At 47.1% G+C, this 14,817-nt stretch overlaps 1 protein-coding gene across 1 annotated transcript in view; it reads right to left on the bottom strand.

Annotated features, from left to right (window-relative positions):
• LOC309373984 (1-phosphatidylinositol 4,5-bisphosphate phosphodiesterase gamma-1-like) overlaps nucleotides 1-14,817 on the bottom strand; it is an 86,013-nt gene that overhangs the window by 42,812 nt on the left and 28,384 nt on the right. Inside the window, exons 2-5 of the mRNA XM_081918654.1 lie at nucleotides 14,020-14,169; nucleotides 9,757-9,898; nucleotides 1,287-1,371; nucleotides 474-554 (exon numbers count right to left, since the gene is read on the bottom strand). Of these exons, the coding sequence (XP_081774780.1) occupies nucleotides 474-554; nucleotides 1,287-1,371; nucleotides 9,757-9,898; nucleotides 14,020-14,169 (458 nt within the window). The remainder of the gene's footprint in view (nucleotides 1-473; nucleotides 555-1,286; nucleotides 1,372-9,756; nucleotides 9,899-14,019; nucleotides 14,170-14,817) is intronic.

The following is a 14,817-nucleotide window of genomic DNA, read 5'->3' as shown; positions in this document are numbered from 1 at the left end:
GAGTGGCTGGGGAAACCCAGCCAGATGGGCAGGGGTATGTATGTATGCATGTATGTATGTATAAATAAATATCATTATTACATATCAATTTTATTAAATATCAATATAAAGTACCTCCAGTTATGTATCCCTCCAGTTACGTAAACTTCAGGATACGTAAGCAGCAAACCTGGAAGTATATTTCCGGGTTATTACCGCACATGCATGCGCAGAAGTGGTCCCTCCGGTTGCGAAAACCTTGGGATCCAACTGGAGCTCTGGAAAGGATCCTGTACTACTGTATTATTATTATTGTTGTTGTTGTTGTTATTCTCAGGCTGGCTTTCTAAAAAGTGTGAGAAAACCCTGCAACTATCACAAGATAGGAACCAAACAAAAAAAGAACTTTTACTCTCTCTCTTTTTAAAGCTGGTCAATAAAAACTCTACAGCAGCTCAACAGAACTCAAAACAGAGCGCCCCAAATGTCCTTACCGATTTCTGAGCATCAAACATCAGGTTTTTATAGAAGTGTGCAAAGTGGCTGAAGGTGATTTCATTCCGGACTTCGACCTCCTGCGTGGGCAGAGGACAAAAAGGGAAAGGGTTAATGAAGCTTGCATTGACTGAGCACGGATCAGGCCCCCAACCCCACCAGTCCTTGCATCTCAGGTAATGTAATGCTGGAGCCTTTTATAATAATAATAATAATAATAATAATAATAATAATAATAATAATAATAATATTTATACCCCGCACATCTGGCTGGGCTTCCCCAGCCACTCTGGGCGGCTTCCAACAAAATAGTAAAATACCGTAATACATCAAACATTAAAAGCTTCCTTAAACAGGGCTGCCTACAGATGTCTTCTAAAAGTCTGGTAGTTTTAGGTTGGCTAAATGCACAGTCAGCCAGGGAGGAATAGGACCCTATGTTACTGGCCCCGATCCCAACACTGTGAGTGCTGATTGCCCTGCCTTCTTGGAAGACACAAGCCCAGTGCAATTACTTTTTACCAAAGTTTGTGTTCCCTTTTTGCTCTCCTTATTTAAACCAGACTTCCGTTTTCAGAAGGAAGTCGTCTTCTGCCTAAAAGCTTCCTCGACTCGGCTCATTAGGCATGCTGGCATCCTCTTAGCCTTTCCCGATTCCAGGTGAGCTCCTGTCATTGTGGTTTGGAATATCCCCAAGCAGCCCTGACTTTCTCCGTCAGCTTCCTTTTTAGCAGACCCCCCCCCCTTGCCGAGAGATTTCCTCTTCTGAGGTCCAGCGTGAGAAGGAAAAACGAGGAGAGGGGTTTCCTTACCAGAAGCTTGTCCCGGAGGAATCTCATGTTAGGCACGCGGTAGTTGACCTGGGGCAGCATGGCCTTCAGATCCTTGGGGGTGATGCTGCAACAGAGAGAGGAACATGGAGTCAGGAGTCTCCATTGCATGTGACAGAGACACAGGGAACAAAGCCCCCCCCCCCCAATTCTTTTCTGGACCGTTAGGATCTACTCACCCTTCCACTACAAGCCCAAAATGGTACCCCCATTTTTTTTTAAAAAAAATTATACACACACACACACACACCATACTTTTCTGTGTATATGACTCTTTTTTACTCTAAAATAAATTTCAAAATCTGGGCTCGTCTTATACACAGATAGTATCTCCCCCCATTTTCTCAAACCAGAATCCCCCAAAATAGGGGGCGTCTTATAGATGGCAAAATACAGTATGTGTGTGTGTGTGTGTGTGTGTGTGTGTGTGTGTGTGTGTAACATAGACCTTAAGTTACTTTATCAATTGACTTCCCTTCCTCTCCTTCCATGGTTTCCATATTTACTCTTAAATGCTGCATTATTTCGCCTATACATTCAAATTAACCCATTTGTCTTAATAATTCACACTGTAGCTCATATTTCAAGTCCTGCTTGCGTTTTCCTGCTTGCGTTTTCCTCTCGCTATAATAGTTCTTTAAATAATCAATAAAAGGTCTCTAGTCCTCAGGGTATTTTTCACCATTTGGGTCTCTAAATTTTGCTGTCAATCTTGACAGTTCCACGTACTCCATCATTTTCAAAAGCCAATCTTCTCTTGCTGGAAAGTCTCCTTCCTATCTTTGGGCATACAACATTTGTGCTCCTGTCATTGTATACATAAATAAGGTAACCATCTCTTTTGGAACATCATTATCTATAATTCCTAAAAGAAAAGCTTCAGGTTTCTTGGGAATCATCAACTTAAACATCTTTTTAATCTCTTTAATATATAATTTCCCAATAGCCCTTAGATTCTTCTTTTTTCTTTTGTAAGGCCACCACATAGGAAAGAATGTTCCTTCTATCATTTTGCACTTCTCATACATAATTGGCTTAGCTTTATACATTTTGGCTTAGTTGGAGTTAAATACCGCTACCGGGTGGCCAGAGATTGCCGGGGTGATACAGGTGGATCGCGGGAGTTATAAAAATGATAGCCGAGTTTCTCTTGAGCGATTGCGACGCGCCTTCCCCCGGCGCTATTTACCTCCGCTGCCTCCTTTCCTGCTTTGAAAGCTGGTTCTCTCTTTGTCGGCGTCCGATTGGGGAAAGGAGGGAGGGCTGTGGACTGGTTGGTGATCGATGTTATGCAATCATTACCCCCAAAAGCCCAATAACTTTGGTCATTCCCCACTAAAAAAGCTCAACATCTCTGGTTGACCCTTTCCCCAAAAAGATTAGCAACTATGGGCAATGACAATGGGTAGATCACTGCCAGCTTCATTATACTGGGAGTAGATTGCAGTGTCTGTAGAGTTGGACATGCTTGCACTAGGGTGACAGCCTGCCATCAGCTGCTTTGTGGGTAGAGGGGAGACCAAGGGGAGGCGCTGTGGCTGCCAGAGCACATCCGCAAGGCTGGCAAGGGCCGACAGCTCAGGGGCAGAAACCACCTTAGCTGCGAGTTCCGGAAGACCTGCTCCCTAACTTGCTGGTTTTTCCCACCTGGCCTGGGAGGGCTTGGACTGACTCCAGCTACAAAAAGCTACCGTATTTTTCGGTCTATAAGACACACTTTCCCCCCTCCTAAAAAGTAAGGGGAAATGTGTGTGCGTCTTATGGAGCGAATGCAGGAGGGAGGCTCTGCTCAGCGCTCCCTTTAAAGAGCCGCGTGGAGCGTGTGTGCGGCTCTTGGGGGCTTTTCCCCGAGGAGGGAGAAGGGAAAGGGGAAGCCAGGACAGCTGCCCGGGAGAGGCTGTGCACGGCTATCCCATAAGCCAGGACAGCAAGAGGGATCGCTGCGCAGCAATCCCTCTTGTTGTCCTGGCTTCTGGCTTAGCTGCACAAAGCCTCTTGAGGACAGCGGGAGGAAGGCTCCCCCCGCCCTCAAGAGGCTTCGCGTGGCTATCCCAGAAGCCAGAACAGCAAGAGGCTATGTTAGAAGCCATTTCCCTCTTGCTGTTCTGGCTTCTGGGATTCATAATATTTTTTTTCTTGTTTTCCTCCTCCAAAAACTGGGTGTGTCTTATGGTCTGGTGCGTCTTATGGAGCGAAAAAATACGGTAAACACTGTTTTCATGCAAGTATCAAGGGGGCAGCATGAAGGAGATACTAAATCTTGCAAAGCAAACCAGAGGCCTGCAGCACCAGGGAGCTGCTATTTAAGAAGCGGGAACGTGAGCCAGCCGTCAGCGTATGGTTGCCGCAGATTATTATTCCTTCTGGGGTGAGCACACCATCATTTTGGGGCTGTCCTCCCCCCCCGAAGATGCAGGATCACAGTTTTGCACATAGTCTTGGATCCAGCTGCTCCTCCCTGTCCAACTGGTGACCCCAAGAGCTCCTTCTCCCCTCCCAGCCTCAGCGGACGTGCCGGCTGGGATCTCTCCTCGAGGCAAGTGATCTGGCCCCAAGTAATTCACACGCCAGGCGCTTAGTCACATCCAGGCTAGATTGCTTTTAAACGGCCTGAGACAAGGCTGGCTTGGGAGAGTGGCTTTATAGGAAATGATTCATAAATGGAAATAAATAAATTAGAACATAAATAAATGAGCAAGAGTTCTCAGATGTTGCAGCCACCGTGGAATATGGCTGCCAAGGCTGTTAACGGTGGTCAGCCAGCAGACATGATGTCAATTTTGAAGCATGAGAAACGCAGGAAGCGCTCTCGGGGCGAGGCAAACCGCTGGGGCTCTGTCTAGCCCTGCATTGTTCATGCTGTCCAAGAGGGACTCTCCAGGGTCTTAAAGGTAAAGGGACATCTGACCATTAGGTCCAGTTGTGGCCGACTCTGGGGTTGCAGCGCTCATCTCGCTTTACTGGCCGAGGGAACCGGCGTACAGCTCCGGGTCATGTGGCCAGCATGACTAAGCCGCTTCTGGCGAACCAGAGCAGCACCCGGAAACGCTGTTTACCTTACCGCCGGAGTGGTACCTATTTATCTACTTGCACTTTGAGGTGCTTTTGAACTGCTAGGTTGGCAGGAGCAGGGACTGAGCAATGGGAGCTCAACCCGTCGTGGGGATTCGAACCGCCAACCTTCTGATCGGCAAGCCCTAGGCTCTGTGGTTTAGACCACAGCACCACCCGCATCCCCTCTTCAGGGTCTTAGGGAAGGGGAAATTCCCAGCCCTTCCTGGAGATTGAATCTGGGGCGTTTTGCAAGCAAATCAGGTGTCTCTGAGGCCCAATTCAAAGCGCTGGGCTTGACTTCTGAATCCTTAAATGGCTTGGGTCCAGAGTACCAGACTGAATTCTCCCCCGTGAACCTACCCACCCGTACCTTATGATCTTCTTTCCCAGAACACAGAATTGTAAGCGCTATGGGTTAAACCACAGAGCCTTGGGCTTGCCGATCAGAAGGTCGGGGGTTCAAATCCCCACAACGGGGTGAGCTCCCCGTCCTCTCTTCCTCCAGCACCATAATTCAAAAGCATCAATTATTCGGCGATCAGCCTTCTTTATGGTCCAGCTCTCACTTCCATACATCACGACTGGGAAAACCATAGCTTGAACTATACGGACCTTTGTTGGCAAGGTGATGTCTCTTCTTTTTAAGATGCTGTCTAGGTTTGTCATTGCTTTTCTCCCAAGGAGCAGGCGTCTTTTAATTTCATGGCTGCTGTCACCATCTGCAGTGATCATGGAGCCCAAGAAAGTAAAATCTCTCACTGCCTCCATTTCTTCCCCTTCTATTTGCCAGGAGGTGATGGGACCAGTGGCCATGATCTTAGTTTTTTTGATGTTGAGCTTCAGACCATATTTTGCGCTCTCCTCTTTCACCCTCATTAAAAGGTTTTTAATTTATTAACATTCATATATATATGAATGTTAATAAATAAATAAAATGCAAAAAAAAAGGAAACCCACAAGGCAGTCCATTGCAAGGAGGGTCACAGCCTCGCCCATCTTGGCTGCAATCCTATTAGGCATGGCACTGCCAGGGTCCCATCGGGGCTGGAGCTCACCTGCTGCTCCCCATCTCGGGCGGCAGGTGGCAGCAGGGTGAAGCCTTGGCTCAATAGCTCCCTCCCGGTGACTCCACCTCTGCTAACTTAAACCAGCTGCTCTGTGCATTGCAGGCCAGGTTTGCTGTGCTGGTGTCCCAGGAAGAGGGCGGTTAAAGCCCTTCCTCGGTCCCTTCCTCTCATCCAGCTTGCACAGGTAGCTCTGCAGGTGACAGGCCTGTGAGGGGAGAACGAAACAGGACTGCGGAAACAGCCAAAATGCTAAGCCGGAGATGGTAGTAGCCATCGTGTTCCTTCCCCTCCAGGTGTGACAGATCCCTTGCGCAACCCTTGCGAGGCAGCGTGGCGTAATGGTTAGAGCGGCAGACTCGGACCTGGGAGAGCAGGGTTCGAATCCTCCACTCAGCCAGCCACGAAGCTTGGAGTCAGTCGCTGCCTCTGGGCCTAGTCTACCTCTCAGGGTTGTTGTAAGGGCTGTTGAGTTTTATCAGAGGGATTCCAGCCCAATCAGCCTGTTTACCTGATGCGCATTTAAGTCCAACATGGAATTTCAGCATAAATTGCGGATTAAAAATGGTTGCTGCAATCTCAAGAGCTTGCTGGAAAGGCTTGTTCTGTGAAGGAACACTACCGATCTTAAAAAGTATGAAATAACACGAGATTAGGCGTATTTTGAAATCCAAATTGGATTAAACCGAGGTTGTTGGTTTTTAGTTTTCTTTTTTTAAATTAAATTCCACTGGGATTAAATTAAGCATATGATTAATACAAGACTGGGGAGACTAAATGGATGCTTTGATAGAATAATCCAAGTGTAATTGCGACAGTTGCACCTTGGACCAATCCCTCCGGGGTTAAAATGAGCAACTGATTGAAAGAATGCAAGCGGGATTAAAGCGAATTCAAAATTAATCCAGTGGGAAATAACAAGAAGGCTGAAAACACCATTCCTCACAAAATAATGTTTTAGAAGACATCTGAAGGCAGCCCTCTTTAGGGAAGCTTTTAATGTTTAATGGACCACTGTATTTTAATACTTTGTTGGAAGCCGCCCAGAGTGGCTGGGGAAACCCAGCCGGATGGGCAGGGTATAAACAATAAATTATTATTAAAGGTAAAGGTAAAGGGACCCCTGACCATTAGGTCCAGTCGTGACCGACTTTGGGGTTGCGGCGTTCATCTCGCTTTATTGGCCAAGGGAGCCGGCGTACAGCTTCCAGGTCATGTGGCCAGCATGACTAACTCGCTTCTGGCGAACCAGAGCAGCGCACGGAAACGCCGTTTACCTTCCCGCCGGAGTGGTACCTATTTATCTACTTGCACTGACGTGCTTTCGAACTGCTAGGTTGGCAGGAACAGGGACCGAGCAACTTGAGCTCACCCCATTGCGGGGATTTGAACCGCCGACCTTCTGATCGGCAAGTCCTAGGCTCTGTGGTTTAACCCACAGCGCCACCTGCACCCCCCCAAATTATTATTATTATTATTATTGATTGCAGACAGTTCCTGAAGACGGCTAATGACAGCTCTGTGTGGCATATACAGCTGTGGGGAAAACAATTCCTTTGGCTCTCTGCTTTCTCCTTACTGCGCTTCCACGCCCATCTCTTCCTGCATGAACTCCCATCTTTTCCTCTTCGGCATCCTGTTTACAGATCGCTGGCATACTGGGGGAGGGCTGTCAGGCCAGAGCCCCCACCTCCTACTACGAAAAAAGCCTCGGGTGCTCGGCCTCTCTTGCTTTTCCTCCCTCAGCTCTCCTCCCAACTTGGCCTTTCTTTCACGGAAGAGTCACGCTTGTGTCAACGACTTCAAATCCTTCCCTGGATGAAATAGGAAGCGGGAGAGCGAGAGATTCCTGCGAGAGACTGCCATCACACGGCACAGTGGACAAAGGCCCGACGTGCCCAGCCTCTTGCCTAATCCTTTCCGGAATGGTATTTAGGTCAGCGACCATCTTGTGTCAGTGAGTTCCACGGGTGTCGAGCTGAGATGTTCTTTCGCTTGCCGGCCTTTGGGACTTTTCCCTCTGTTCACCCCCATGGATAATTCGGCAAGCTTCATTTCTCGTGCCCCAGAAAAGAGGCGGCTCTTGTTTCGAGGCAGGATTGAGGTTGAATCCTGACAAGACAGAAGTACTGTTTCTGGGGGACAGGAGGTGGGCAGGTGTGGAGGACTCCCTGGTCCTGAATGGGGCAACTGTGCCCTTGAAGGACCAGGTGCGCAGCCTGGGAGTCAGTTTGGACTCACAGCTGTCCATGGAGGCGCAGGTCAAATCTGTGTCCAGGGCAACTGCTGACCAGCTCCATCTGGTACGCAGGATGAGACTCTCCCTGCCAGCGGACTGCCTCACCAGAGTGGTGCATGCTCTGGTTATTTCCCGGTTGGACTACTGCAATGCGCTCTATGTGGGGCTACCTTTGAAGGTGACCCAGAAACTGCAACTAATCCAGAACGCGGCAGCTAGACTGGTGACTGGGAGCGGCCGCTGAGACCACATAACACTGGTCTTGAAAGACCTACACTGGCTCCCAGTACATTTCCGAGCACAATTCAAAGTGTTGGTGTTGACCTTTAAAGCCCTAAACGGCCTCAGTCCAGTATACCTGAAGGAGCGTCTCCACCCCCATTGTTCTACCTGGACACTGAGGTCAAGCTCCGAGGGCCTTCTGGCAGTTCCCTCATTGTGAGAAGCCAAGTTCCAGGGAACCAGGCAGAGGGCCTTCTCGGTGGTGGCACCCGCCCTGTGGAACGCCCTTCCCTCAGATGTCAAAGAGATAAACAACTACCAGACTTTTAGAAGACATCTGAAGGCAGACCTCTTTAGGGAAGCTTTTAATGATTAACAGACCATTGTATTTTAATACTATGTTGGAAACCTTGCAGGTTATTGTATTTTCATATTCTGTTGGAAGCTGCCCAAAGCGGCTGGGGAAACCCAGCCAGATGGGTGGGGTATTAATAATAATAATAATAATAATAATAATAATAATAATAATAATAATAATTTGCTGGCCACTCAAAGATGAGAGTTGGGCAAATCCAAGAAGCTATTTCATCAAGCAGCCAACCCTGCACAGAAGGTCATTATGCAGACGCACTAATCCCCAGACTGCAGTCGGGCCGTCAGTCTCCTAAGGAAAACCCCAAAGTGGTTTGGCCACACATAGTTTGAACTGTTAAATTATTGGGCCGGTTCCTTCGTTCCCTATGCATGAAAGCATGGCACTGTGGACCTGGGTCATAGATTTGTGGAGCTGGAATTGTGGAGCTGGAAGGGACCATGAGGGTCATCTAATCCAACCCTCTGCAATGCAGGAATCTTTTGCCCAACGTGGAACTCGAACCCACGACCCTGAGATAACAGCCTCATGCTCTACTGACTGAGCTATCCCAGAGGTCCTGCTTGGAACAGGCTGCTGGAGTCTTGGATTCAAGTTCCAGCGTCTGTTACAAACAGCTATAATGCCAAAAATCACTCCCTTTACCCTTTAAAACCCATTTTGTCCAGCACTAAAATAACCGTCAAATGTTTGAAAGAAACGAATCGTGCAGAGACATCACCTTGCCAACAAAGGTCCGTATAATTCAAGCTATGGTTTTCCCAGGAGTGATGTATGGAAGTGAGAGCTGGACCATCAAGAAGGCTAATCGCCGAAGAATGGATACTTTTAAATTCTGGTGCTGGAGGAGACTCTTGAGAGTCCCATGGACTGCAAGAAGATCAAACCTCTCCATTCTGAAGGAAATCAGCCCTGAGCGCTCACTGGAAGGACAGATCCTGAAGCTGAGGCTCCAAGACTTGGGTCACCTCATGAGAAGAGAAGACTCCCTGGAAAAGACCCTGATGTTGGGAAAGATGGAGGGCACAAGGAGAAGGGGACGACAGAGGACGAGATGGTGGGACAGTGTTCTCGAAGCGACCAGCATGAGTTTGACCAAACTGCGGGAGGCAGTGGAAGACAGGAGTGCCTGGCATGCTCTGGTCCAGGGGGTCACGAAGAGTTGGACACAACTAAATGCCTAAACAACACCAATCGTGCTTTATGTAAAAAAAAGGTGCTTCTCACCAGAGGGAACCTCTCTTTGAATATATTACGATAATTTCACACCATAATCCTTATCAAATAATACCTTTTGTTATGTTAACATCCCATAACTAAGTACAGCCGTTTGCTGCTGTGGACACCAGTTTGCAAACTGGTTCCAGGACAAGAGGAGCGACGCAAGCCCAGGCGCAAACTGGGCTACGAAGGAAGCGTTTGCGATCTTGCGATGGCGCACAATTGGAGAGGAGGCCCCGATTTGCAGCCATTCCGGAGAGAACGGCGCTCCTCACTCACCTGCCTTCTCTCGACCTGTCCATCGAGTCGAACTGCTTCCTCAGCCACCTTTCGATGTGGAGCGGCGTCTGTGACCGCTGCGTGTCCGTCAGCAGCCAATTCAAGCCGGCCACCCAGAGGTTGACATCTTCTTCGCAAAAGGCTGGAAAAGAGAACGGCAGAGAACGAAGATGGAGGGGAGACCTTGCTGCCTGTACTTCAGCTCAAAGAAAAGGTCCAAACCGCCGCCTATATCCCCATCGGGATCTAGCCAGGAACCGAGTAAGAGGCTCTGCTTGCCGCAAAGAACATTTAACCCCTCCAGCTTTCAATGTAGTCGATGGACCCCTAGGGATGTGTCTTCACGAAGTAGAAGACTCTGACAAGGAAGATGGCAAGAGGGACTGGCATATAGGTAGGCAAACTAAGGCCCTGGGGCTGGATCCGGCCCAATTGCCATCTAAATCTGGCCCGTGGATGGTCCAGGAATCAGCGTGCCCTTACATGAGTAGAATGTGTCCTTTTATTTAAAATGCATCTCTGGGTTATTTGTGGGGCCAGCCAGGTGTTTTTACATGAGCAGAATGTGTGCTTTTATTTACAATATGATAATCTTTATTGTCATTGTCCTATACAGAACAACGAAATTGAAAAATCTACGTAAGACATTCAAAACCCAACAAGCCTGCTATCCCAAGCTATCCCAGCCTGGTTAGCCCCCTAAAAACTCTGATACCCCATAATTAAATACAATATACTCCCACAAAGACTACCTTACACTGCGTTTAAAACCAAAATGCATTTGGGTAGAAACTGTTTCTCAGGCGGCTAGTCCTGGTCTTTATAACCCTGTACCTTCTTCCAGAAGGCAGAAGCTGAAAGAGATCATTTCCGGGGTGCGCACTATCCTGTGCTATCTCTGCAGGTTCCTTATGACAGCTGGAAGCATAGATTTGATCCAAGGTGGGACGAGTGCACCCAATTATTCTCTCCGCAGTCTTTGCAACCCTGGACAGCTTCTCTGGGTTATTTGTGGGGCATAGGAATTTGTTCATTTTTATTTTTTTTCCAAAATATGGTCTGCCCCCCCCCCAAGTACTGAGGGACAGTGGACTGGCCCCCTGCTGAAAAAGTTTGCTGACAGATTCCCTGCAGCCCAGATTAACCTGTCTCTTTTTGCCTGGAGAAACGTTTCTGGTTGGAACATTGCAGACAAGTGACTGGGAGACTGAAAACAGCTCTGGATGAGAGAGCGCCAAGACAAACACCCTCCCTTCCGTATGCTTTACTTGCACTTCTTTGTTTATTGGATTTATATTCTACCTTTTTCTCCAAGGAGCTTGGTGCACAAGATTCCCTCTTCCTCATTTAATCCCCACAAAAGCCCCACAAGGTAAGATAGGCTGAGAGGCTGCGACTGGTCCCTAAAGTCACCCAAAGAGCTTCATGGCTGAGTGGGAATTCGAACTCTGGTCTCCCAGGTCCTAGTCTGACACTCTCTAACCACTGCACTGCGCTTCCTGATATGCGCATTTATTTATTTAGTGCAAGTGTGTATGTGTGAAATCTCTCTAGCTGAGATTCCTGCATGGCTGGGGGTTGGAAAAGATGAGCCTCGCGGTCCCATCCGACTCGACAATTCTATGATTGCATGGTGCCGTTTCAGTGCCGGCTAAAAAAATCAGATATTTTCTCAAGCTTTTGCTGGCTGTTAACATCACTTGGCTGCATTTATTTTATTTTTAAAATTATTTGGTTTTTCAAATTAAAAATTTACAGAAATATATCAAACATAAATCATAAAAACAAGATTCCGAGGAATCTCCTGGACCTCCATCTTCCCATTTGTGGGTCAAATAATAATAATAATAATAATAATAATAATAATAATAATAATAATAATAATAATAATAATAATAATTTATTTATACCCTGCCCATCTGCCTGGGCTTCCCCAGCCACTCTGGGCGGCTTCCAACAAAATATTAAAATACAGTAATACATCAAAAATTAAAAGCTTCCCTAAACAGGGCTGCCTTCAGATTAGTAATCATTCCCTCTTGCATTTTTTATGACAACCCAAATCCTTTACTTCTTCCATGATATCTAGAATTCACCCTTAAACTACAAGTGATATTCCAATCCTACTAACGATTTTAACTGTTTACAATGGTCCTTAAGATAAGTTATGTATTTTCCCCATTCCTTATTAAAATGTTTGGTCTTCCTGATTTCTGACTCTTCCGGTCATTTTAGCCATTTTGGCATAGCCCGTCAACTTCATTTATTAATTTTATTATAGCCCCAGCCTATAGGCTGCTGTTTTGATATTTTGTGCGTGTGATATATTTGGGTAACTAGAAATTCCCCAGAAGCTCTGGTTAGGCTTGGGGGCAAAGACTCCTGTCTGAAACCCTGGGGAGCAGCTGCCTGTCAGAGTAGACAATATTGACCTGGATGGACCCAATGGTCTGGGCTCAGGGTATGGCAGCTTTCTCTGTTCCCACGTCCATTGCTATGCAAAGCCTTGTACCGTACCAGTGACACCCGATACGGAAGTTCCCCTTTAGGGAAACTGGAGCGTGGATTCGCACAAAGGGAAATAGGGATGTTTTCTGGTGGGAAAATTACAGGGAGAGTTGAATCCTGCCGTAAAAGCAGAGCGGAAGGCAGGTGCGCCACACCCCATAGGCGTTGCGTTAGTCATACGATGCTTATTTGTCCTGGCCGGAGGCCAGAGGCAGACAAAACAGGCTGAGAACATCACCCTTTCGATTCCAGAAACAGCATCAAGCCAAGCGGAGAACATCTGGAGGGCCGGCTTTGGGGGTGCTATATGGTAATTTATGGACCTAATAGTATCTAAAGCCACTTGCACATGTTGCCCTGCAACCAGTCCCTGCAAAATGTAGGCCCCCTATATATTGAAATGAGCAAACCAGTGAAATTTTAGGGAGCAGACTTACATCCTAGGAGCCTACACAACGCAAAACACTGTTGCTGTATGTACATTTTATTTTATATGTTTTTTTATCTTATATTTTGGAAATGTACATTCAGGTTTTTTCCCCTTTAAATTTTTTTTGGGCCCCCAGAGGTCAGCAAACCTTTTCAGCAGGGGGCCGGTCCACTGTACCTCAGACCTTGTTGGGGGGGGGGGCAGGACTATATTTTTTTTGGGGGGGGGAATGAACGAATTCCTATGCCCCACAAATAACCCAGAGATGCATTTTAAATAAAAGGACACATTCTACTCCTGTAAAAACATGCTGATTCCTGGACCGTCCGCGGGCCGGATTGAGAAGGCGATTGGGCCGGATCCAGCCCCTGGGCCTTAGTTTGCCTACCCATGCCCTACGCTATAGCTTGGTTAGCTTATACAGTCATACCTTGGGTTACAGCCGCTTCAGGTTGCGTCTTTTCGGGTTAAGGACTGCCGAAACCCGGAAGTACTGGAATGGGTTACTTCCGGGTTTCGGCAGTCACCCATGTGCCAAGTGCTAAATCATGCTTTGAGCATGCGCAGAAGCACCGAATCGCAACCCGCACATGTGCAGACGCAGGTTGCGAATGCTGCAGGTTGCGAACGTGTATCCCGCACGGATCACGTTCGCAACCCGAGCGTCCACTGTACATAAATCCAGCACTGGGACGGTCCTGTTGCTGCTGCTCATTTGGAGGTCCAGGCAGCAGCAAGGTAGGCAGGGTGCCACAAAAACCACCAGGAGCATAGGATTGGCTCTGGCAAAGAGCAACAGGCTGGAAATCAGGCGATGAGAACCCTCCTCTCGCCACAACTCCTGCTGCCATGCGTCGGTTGCTCCTGCGAGAAACTCGGGCGATTATCTCAGAGCGCTGCCTAATTAGGAGAAAGTAATCTGCCATCTATGCTAATCCGAGCGAGGTGTAACCACAGACAGTCTCGGTTTGCTTAATAGAAAGTAGACGCTGCAAATGGAAACAGCTCGGTTTCCAAATCTCATTCTTCTGCTATTAATGGCGACCCAGGGAGGGAGGGAACAGGTTGCAAGCGAATTTCCAGGTAAAAAGAGGCGGTCTCTGCTTGCGTATGCAGGCCAATGGACCAGGAAAGGGGTCAGAAAAGCACCTTCCTCCTCTCCCAGGCCTCAACTTTCTAGTCAATGAAATGGACTTGGTGTCTTTATAGAATCGTAGGCTTGGAAGGGACTGAAAAGGTGGCAAGAATCACCTCCCTCCCTGGCAAGGGCTGTAAATATTCACCCTCCCCTCTCCCCCAGCCTCCTCCCCATTGCCCCCACTGACCAGCCAAGCTCAAGGTCTTCAGCCTGAAGTCAATTCCGTATAAGACAACGAAGCACAAAGCCGAATCCAGTTTCCGGGCATCTTCCGGGTATCGTTCAAAATCCCGGGAATTCTTCCCTGGGCGGATCTCCTTAATTTCCCTAATGTCCACTGCAAGTTAAAGAGAGAGGGGAAGAAAGAGAGGAACATGTTTCAATGTTTTTTCCAAAGTCCTGGTAGGTTTAGGCTTGCTCAAAAACACCCACTTCACCTCACTGTTTCCAGATTCTCCCTTCTTTTTTTTTTTTAAATAGATTTTTGAAAATTAAATTCGGTATATGAAATAAGGTAAATAACAGTAACCCAGAGAGAAATCATTTCATTAAGTATTGCAATCACTATATGCGTGATTGCAATCAGGTTCAGCAATGTGTGTAATAGATTTGATCCCCTGACACTGGGAATTGCAACGACCACTGCCTGTGATTCATGCATTTCATCCTTGTTGACATCTGCATTGGATTAGAACTGATTTTATATATTTGTGTTGTTGCTATTGTTCAAAATCATTGTTATTTATATATAATTTTCAAGCTTGCCTTTATATATGCAAATGCTTTAACTGTTTTTTTATATGTGCACTTTTTTCTCTGTAGGTTTTCATTGCATTACAAATTGCATTGAGATACCTCATGGGAAGTGATTTGAAATTGTTTTAAATAGTTTTTAATGCTGTATTTTATATTGCTGTCACTTGCCGTGGGCTGTTCTGGTGAAGGTCAGGTTAATAAACAACAACAACAACAACAATCATAATAA

The sequence above is a fragment of the Podarcis melisellensis genome (genome assembly GCF_964234715.1).
Source record: "Podarcis melisellensis genome assembly, chromosome: 7".
Lineage (NCBI taxonomy): Eukaryota > Metazoa > Chordata > Lepidosauria > Squamata > Lacertidae > Podarcis > Podarcis melisellensis.
This window is presented reverse-complemented; position numbering and strand designations above follow the sequence as displayed.